Below are 8775 nucleotides of genomic sequence, written 5' to 3'. Positions count from 1 at the left end.
TGTTCTTGCAACTGAGGATATTTTCACAATTGGACTGAAATACATTTCTATCTGCCACAGAACTGTACGCAAGCCCATCCCAGAGACGGCATGCTGGATGAAGCGGCACCATGAAACCCACGTTCCTCCCGTTTTCCCATCCGCAAAGCGGCAGCGAGTTCGGTGTGTCAGTCCTCCCTCCCAAATCCACCCTTCGAATACTGGGCCGCGCCATTCCCGTCCTGTGGCGACTTCGAAGAAAGTGACTAGAAATCAGAGAGTCTGTACTGTCGCCAGGAGGGAAGGGAGTTCGGTTACGGGGCAAGAGCCGTGCCAACGGGGAAAGGGATGAAATGGCCAGCGCGGCCCAGGGCCTGCCGTCGTGTTATGGCGGGCTCCTTCACCCACGCACCCACCCACCGTGGGCGCCCCGGGCCCGGGTGCGGCTCCCCCCCCCCCCCCCCGCTGTGACAAGGCGCGGGGGGCGGCGGGGGGAGGCCGGCGCTGCAGTGCGGGGTGGGGAGGAGGAGGAGTGGTAAAGAACCGAGAGGGGGGAAAGCGAGGGGGGGGGGCGTGAAGGAGCGAGGGGTGAAAGGGGAGCGAGCGGAGCCGGGTCGGTGGCGAGCTGCCCGAGCCAGCGGCGCGGCGGCGGGGCCATGGCGCGGCGGGCCGGCGGCGGGGCGCCCCGCCTGCTGCTGTGGCTGGCGCTGTGGGGGCTGTGGCGCGGCGGCGAGGCCGGAGCCCTGCCCGCCCGCGGGCCGGCCCTGCCGGCGGCCTGCAGCCCGCGCTGCCAGCACGGCGGGCTCTGCCTGGGCAACGGCACCTGCCTCTGCTCCAAGGGCTACGAGGGCGAGCTCTGCCAGCACGGTAACGGCCCGGCCTCGCACCGCCGCGGGGGGGGGCGCTCGGGGAATGGGGGTGCTGGTGGGCGGGAAGGCGGCGGCGGGGAGCGGGGAGAAGCGCGGCGGGCAGGGCCGGCGGGGCCGTGGGCACGTCCTGCTCGGCGGCGGCCCCTGGGGTCGCGTCTCGGCCTGAACGGGGCACGGTGTGAGCCTGTGCCGTGTCTCTGAGCTGTCAGCCTTCCTGCACGTAGTCCCCTCCGGGAGGGTCTGAAGAGCTCGGGTTTGGATCTGGGGTGTGAGGCTGGCGGTTAGGGGCCAGGGTGGAGGTAAGTAAGGTGCGGTGGGAGAAGAGGGGCAAAGGCACCCGGTTTCTGGTGAGGCGAGGCAGTGGTGGCCGGCTGGTAGAGCACACCCAAGAGCCAGCTCCTTTATCAAGACGCTCACACAGGGAGTAGATCCAGCCGTGTTGTCAGCAGGTAGCGTTTTACCACTTGAACATGGGGTAAATGGCAGCTTACTGGACAGGCTTTTGAATTGGCTTCCTTTTATCGTTTTCACTGTGCGTGTTAAATACTTGCCTGAATGAGGAATCATGCTTTTAGAGGCTTGACGGCTTTCTGAGCCTCAGCAGCATCAAACTGGTATTTCTAGGTGTGACTAGTGAGAATATAGTACTAGCGAAAAGATCAAAAAAGTGTGTAGAAAGTAGGTTGTTTTTTTTTTTCTGGATCTCTTGTTTACATATTGTGCTTGTAAAAGTACTGGGATTTACTTCCTAGATGTTTCCTGATCCACAGAATCATTTGTACATCCCGTTTCCATGGTAGGAGGCATAAAGCTAGGGTGAACCAATGACTGCTCCAGTTGGTTTCCAAGGGGAGACAAAGTATTTTTGAACATGTCACCCAATATGCAAAAGTAAACACTGAGTGGAAGAGTTTTAGTCTAAACCCTGTTTAGTGTAACCGGCCTGATTTCTGATTCCGTTCTTCAAAAGTTTAATTGTAGAGAATTGTGGCTATTGTATGCTAAAAATCACTCAATATCAGTAGTTCTTTTGCTTCACATGTCCTGTGTGAAGAGGTGGTATAATTTGTACAATATTTGTTCTAGTTCTCAATGCCCTTCATTTAAAACATGATATTTTTTAAAAAAAACTCTGAGATGGGATGCTGAAAATTTCATTCAGCACTGTAAGTGTTCATGGAGTGTTTTTTTATTTAGAAGCCAAGGCTAGCAGGTAGTGACAAATGATGTATAGCTAATGCGCTGTGTAGTGGGGATGAACACCTATGTTGTATGCACTGTGCCAAACAACCGTTGGATCTTAGACATTTTTGGGTGTAAGGGAGATGTGAAAGATTGTTGGAGATGCAGATCTGTTTTTTAATTAGAGATGTGAACTGTCTGGAATTGTTAAGGGAACCACTGAATGCTTGCTCTAATAAGGTCATCAGTGTAGAAAAAAATTTGGGTAAGTGAAGCTTCATCCCTTGTTCTTCCAAGAAAACTGAAAACTGTGTGAAATAAACTCTTTTTCTGTGTTTTCTTAAATTGAGAGCTCTTGTATGGCATTTCCAATGAACTGAAAGCATCTGGTAAAAGTTACGCAGACCTGAGTACTGAATGGTTCTTTCACACATGTCTGTGTCCTTTATTTGCATGCAAATACTTATTCTGCATATACTAATGTGAAAAATCCTCTATTCTTCAGTTGGGTTGCTTGAGAGTGGTATAAGTAGACAAGGGCAAAATCATTGTGGTCCTACTGACTGCTCACCTTCTCCCTCTGTTTCAGACTTTTCACCCATCCAGTCAAATGCTAAAGCAATGTGTTGTAGAGAACTCATCTCACACCTGCAGATAATTCAGATGAGACTTTCTGAAACACATGGGTTTCTAAAATCTGTGTGTGAAAAAACAAATATTTTCTCATGGCTGATTCAGGAATGATTTATGAGTAGCAAGAAGGTGTGTGTGATAGGTAATTTTTCAATCTGACTGGATTTACCCATAATTTTGCAAAATTAAGATTTTTATTTGTACCTTTTCCAACCTGTCCAAGCTGTCAGCAGTGAAAAAATTGCAGAATCTGTGATGATCGTGGATGCTTTTCTCCCAAAAGATAATTACAGTTACGACAAAAGTTACATTTATCTCAGATGATTTCTAAACACTGCATATTTCAGAAAGTTCTCTGAGAGGCCAGCTGAGGCAGAAAAGGAGAGTGGAGGAGAAGGAAGTCTTCAGACTTACTTGCGGAGACATTTTAGAGAAGAGGTGTGAGGAAATGAGCATGTAGTTTTTCTGGAGAGCTATGTAGGAATCCAGTGAAGAGTGAAGTCTGATATTTCATCTTAAGAATCAGAAGATGTCCCTGAAGTTGCAGCATTTTGTATTAAATCATTTCTTCTTCTCACATTTTACCTGTCATTTCTTGACTTCCGTTATCAAAAGATTCCTCGGCAGTCCAGCTGTGTTCCTTTTTAATACGCCTTTTTCTTCTGAGTGTTCTATCTAGGATCCAAAAGCTTGCTTAGTTTTGGATGTTTAAAAGCATAAAATGGAGGCGTGCGATCTGTGCAGGGGAACTGTTTCACCTGATAGGCAATGTAGGATAGCTGGGCAAATACATCTTAGGAAATGTGAAGACAAACTGAGTACCCAGAGACTAAAATAATGGCAATTTCTTATGTACTTCAGTAGTAATTTTGGTAAGCTTCACCAATATTTATACAGGCTTTGTTTGTTTCTGTTTTACAGCAACATGTTATCCAAAATGCAAAAATGGTGGGGAGTGCCTCAGACCTGGAAAATGCAGATGCCCACCTGGCTATGGGGGTAGATACTGTCATAAAGGTAAGACCCAAACAAGTGATAGCTTGGAAAGACAAGGAGTTTGAAACAGACAAAATTAATTTGTGATTCCTCAAGTCCAGGATCAAATGCGCTTTGAAGTAATGACCTTAATTCCTTAGACCTCTGACCTTACTGTCCAAAAATGCATGTCCTAGAGGATCTGCATGCTTGCAGAAGAATTGGGTGGAGTATATGTACTGAAGTATGTTGTGAGAATCGGAGGGAATTCTGTGCCTTGGAAAATACCTTGTTTGTATGTTATGTAAATATTCTGTTTAGCTCTGTAACAGACTCTAAATAATTTAATGAAATGACTTGTATAGGTGCATATTTCTGCATTAGGTGGTTGAAACTTGCATCTGCGAGAGTAATGCTAAGGGCAAGTCTCTAAAGATATGCATGACAATGTATTGTTGATAGGTAATAGGAGATAACAGAAATGAGGAGTAGCAAAGGTCAATTTCTGTGGGTTTTTTGAAGCATGTTGCATATATGCATGGATTGGAAAAGGCAATCTAAGAAAACATTGCTATGTTGTTATGAACTGATCAAACTACTGATGATAACTTGAGTTCTGGAATAAAAGGGGAAGTGTACTTGATATAGTTTGAGGGGAAAGTGATGTAGTAGGCAAGATATCCCCAGAGTGTGAAGGAAGAGAACGCATTGTTTTCCCTTCAGAAGAAAAAGCCCCAACCTGTCGCTTAAAAAATTTCTAGAAGTTCTTTTTGACAAAATGCTGGTAAATTAGTTGGCCAGTCGTTACTGTGCTGAGAACTCAATAAGCATTCCGTCTGACTGTGCTCACAGCCGCTAGCAACACCTCACAGGTTTCTCTGTTTATGCTTGGTGTTTATTCTGTGGGCATTTTCCTTATTTCCTTCAAATGTGAAATAGCTACAGGAGTTTACTTGGAGTGTAACATCATGCATACTTGGGGAAGGAACTTGGCTAGCTTCTGCAGCTCTCTGGAGTCTCCTTGTTGTTGGGTTGTCTGGGTTTGTTTTGGGTTTCTTGTTTGTTTTCTTTTTCAATAAAGCTGCATTTGTTACTTTATGAAGAAAGCATGACCTGTGTGTACCAAATGTGGTAACATCTAAGTTTGCAGAAGCTTAAACTCTATCTCTGGGCTGTTAACTAGACTGAATGGGAATTCAACTGCCAGTGATAATAATTTGATATCAAAATTGTTAACATTATAGAAGAATAAAAAAATGAGGAAGTGTCTTCTGATGAAGATCTGTATAACAGAGTACTGTTGTGTAATGCACTGGGAAATAACTGTTCATTTTGAGTAGACACAGCAGCGTTGACAGCACTGAGGTAAACTGGAGCATGGTCAGCTTCATTTTCCAGCAAAAGGTTGTGGGGTTTTTTTTTGTTTGTTTGGTTGGTTTGGTTTGGTTTGTTTTTTTTCAGTTTCTTAAAAGCCAACTGAAAGTGTAAGTTTGTGGGGTCTTGAGAGGGACTCCATGTTTGTTTGTTTGTTTGTTGGAACTCTCAGGCTAAATGCTCAACAAGCTTTTAAGCACATGCTTAATTTTAACTGCATTTTGAATTGGCATTTGCAAACATGCTTCTGTCACCTCATAGAACTGTGCCTTGCTCTGAATAGTTGAAATTTTAGTCTTTGCAGATGCGATAAAACAAGTAGTTGATGGTAGACCAGCTGCTTAAAGATAATTATTTGAAGTCCTATGCTGCTTCTGAAATGCACTGCCTATGCTGTTCTTCTGCAGTAAGCTGCGAAGGAGGCTGTCAAAATGGTGGAGAATGCATCTCTGTCAATGGGGTTGTGAAGTGCCTTTGTGCTTCTGGGTGGACAGGGTCAAGGTGCCAAGAAGGTGGGTATCTACATTCATAAAAATTTTTATATTGATTAAAAATCTAACTACAGTAACAAAACCATTTTAAGAGTATTAAGAGGCTAATAGCTGTGGAACTGTCACTGCATTACTACAGAAATGAAGGGCCTACATTATTGGTACATACTCAGATAAAATAGCATCAAATTATTTTGCATTGAAGTGTACATCTGTTAACATTTAAATCAAATTTCTTAACACAGTACTTAAGTATTTTTTTTCCATTTCCATGATCCTGGAAATGCCTTTAGAGTTATATCAGCTGAGTGTCTGGCCTGGAATAAAACGTGTTTTGCCATTTGAATTGGTATCATCCTGAATCTTTCATTTTTGTCAGGGTTCTTTTATATCAGTTTTATAAATCCTTCTGACATACCTGTTCTTTTCTTTTAGCAATTTGTCCTCAAGGTTGTCGGAATAATGGAGCTTGTGTGGCTCCTGGGATTTGTAGCTGTCCAGCTGGGTGGGTCGGTGGAGCATGTCACTTAGGTAAACGACTTCTGACATTTTTCATTTATCCTATCTCTGCTTGTTTGATTTACCAATAGAGTGTTCAAATCTTCAGTGCCTAATAAAGCTGCTAGGAAGGTATCTTAGAATAGTAAATGTGGTGTGGTCAACATTCTGGAGGGCAGGGATGCCATCCAGAGGGACCTTGACAGGCTTGAGAATTGGACCCGCGCAAACCTCATGAAGTTCAACAAGGCCAAGTGCAGGGTCCTGAACAAGGGTCAGGGCAATCCCAAGCACAGATCCAGGCTGGGCCATGAGTGGATTGAGAGCAGCCCTGCGGAGAAGGACTCGGGGGCATTAGTGGATGGAAAACTGACTAGGAGCCAGCAATGTGCACTTGCAGCCCAGAAAGGCAACTGTGTCCTGGGCTGCATCAAGACAAGTGTGGTCAGCAGGCTGAGGGCATTGCTTTTCAGTTCTTCCGTTATGCTTGTATTTATACTATCCCAGTGTGGTCACCAGGGAACAATTCTGCTAGCACAGGGAGACAAAGAAGAAAAATGATCCTGTGTTGTGCTGAAGACATACTATGTATCTGGTGTCTCATTTCAGCTGTATGTAAACTACCTTGTCAACATGGAGGAAAATGCATAGCTCCGAACGTGTGCAGATGTCGACTGCCATACTCTGGTCTACAGTGTACAAAGAGAAGGAAGGAATGAAGCAACTTCAGCAAAGACAAGCTGCAGTTTCTTCATGTAACTCGTCGTGCAGAGATGAAGTCTGCAGCAGTGGGGGACCTTCAAACGAATATGGTAACTAATTGATTTCAGGTAGCTTTTTGTTTTCATTATATTAAGTAGATGCTTTTCTGAACGAAAGAAAAGTATTGCTGATTGTTTTAACTAAGCTGTTAAAAATATCCAAGTGTGTGTAGTGTATGGAACATGTTTTCTTCTGTTCTCATTTTTCTTTGTAAGCAGAAGTATTATGTCTTGGTTGATAGACCTGACCTTGAAATAAAATTTACTCTTCAAATAAAGTACTTGAGAATAGATCTATGTTCTTCCTTTTGATTTTTTTTTTTCCCTTCCCTTTGACTAGAATTACTGCGTTATATTAATGATGTGTTTTTAGAAAGCACATGAAACAAAATGTCTCTAATTCAGATTATCAGAAGTGGATGTTAGTTCAAGTATAATTTACTTCTAATAAGATTACACAGTTGAAAGAGGAAACCTGCAGAGTTTGCATATTTCTGGAACATCAGCAAACTGCAAAGCATCTTATTAAAATCCTGGTTATTGCTTTATGTATACTTCCTGCCCCTCCCCCCAATCAGATTTGGATCTTGATCAGTTAAACAGTATTAAAATACCCCAAAACACAGTAGTCCTTCAGACAGTTCCACTGGTACGTCCTAAAAGCTTAATCCATACCGATTCTCCAAGAGTCCTTATCTTGACTACTTCTGCAATCATATTATCTGATCATCTCTCAACTTACAATTAGCGCCTTTCCTTATCCCAGTAAGGTAGGGAAATGTGTTTATCTCTCTTCTGGAGATGTAGACATTGATGACTGTCCTATTCAAGATTGTGGTGTTACAGGAGGAATACAACGGGTGGTTAAAAAAAGGAGGAAAAGCCGTGTCTGTCACAAACAACCTGTGTGGAGGATGCTGAGGCTTGTCTTCTGGACATGTTCCAGTTTGGCATCATTTGGGTTTTGCAGCCTGTTGAAGGGGCTGCAGTTTGGATTGAGCCTCCTACGTTCATTGTTCTGTGTCTCATCTGTGCTGTTTCTTGAAGGCTACAGCTGAGGAAGGTTTTGCCAAAACATGCAAGTTGAATCAGTTAACTTTGAATGATGCCCAAATCGATTTTATTTTTTTTTTTTGTGCTAGATTGATTTTCATTGTCTTCTAGGGGAAACTGGAATTTTGTGTGGGAGATTTTAATTAGGCGTTATTTCAATCCATTTCCCTATGCATTATTTTAACCCATTTGATGGAATACTGTTCTATCTGTGTATAAGCTCCCTTACCAGAACATGTAGCTTTCATAGGCAGAGTGGCTTATATGGACATGCTTCCCTGGGGATTACAAACCACTGAGCGTTGACAAGAAGCAGAGAAAATGGGATCTTAGTTACCAGCCTTCTCTAAAAAAGAGAACCCAAGCATACAGAGGGTAAGTGAAAGATGATGGTGTAGTTCATGAGACTCCTGTTTTGTGTTAGGAGAAGTCTTCCTCTGCCCTTGCTTTGGGGGCTGTTGCATTTGGTTCAGATGAAACCTGCGACGGATGTGTGTTGGGCAGGTTTTGCTGCCGGGGCAGGGGACAGAGTTAGAGGACCCTATGGGGGGTTTTGTGCTGCTTTTGCTATAATACACTAGATATTTCAGACACGCTGGTGAAAAATGTGGTTTTCATGCACGGAACAAGATGATTTCGTCAATGGTTCTGGAGTTGGCTTTATGATTATGACATTCTATGTCTGTGTCACAGTTCACTACAATAAGCATGCCGTAATTTAGGAGTTCAGGAGTCAAGTTGAATTCCTTAGATGACATACTGGTGTAGGGAAGTGAATGGAAAAAAATTAATTGCCTAAGATCCAAGATTTCAGAGTAAATGAGCAGAAGTATGTAAATGCAGAGAGGCATAATATCTCAGTATTATTCTTGGAAAGACTGATTTTTACAATAAAGCCAGAAGTGACAATAATGGTGATTAGAAGTCAAAAGAGATATTAGCATCATTAGGAGCATGAGA

General features: G+C 43.6%; 1 protein-coding gene across 1 annotated transcript; it reads left to right on the top strand.

The window, feature by feature from the left end:
* Positions 1–567: 567 nt before the first annotated feature.
* On the top strand, positions 568–7055 carry LOC104357047 (von Willebrand factor D and EGF domain-containing protein). Its single transcript, XM_042801985.1, has 5 exons — positions 568–846; positions 3585–3680; positions 5420–5524; positions 5939–6034; positions 6611–7055. The coding sequence occupies exons 1-5, from the start codon at positions 636–638 to the stop codon at positions 6718–6720; spliced, it is 618 nt and encodes a 205-aa protein (XP_042657919.1). The 5' UTR covers positions 568–635; the 3' UTR covers positions 6721–7055.
* The last annotated feature ends 1720 nt before the right edge of the window (positions 7056–8775 follow it).

Source organism: Tyto alba, unplaced genomic scaffold (genome assembly GCF_018691265.1).
Source record: "Tyto alba isolate M040663 unplaced genomic scaffold, T.alba_DEE_v4.0 Super-Scaffold_38, whole genome shotgun sequence".
Taxonomy (NCBI): Eukaryota; Metazoa; Chordata; class Aves; order Strigiformes; family Tytonidae; genus Tyto; species Tyto alba.
The sequence above is the reverse complement of the archived record's forward strand: the minus strand, read 5'-3'. Positions and strand labels throughout refer to the sequence as shown.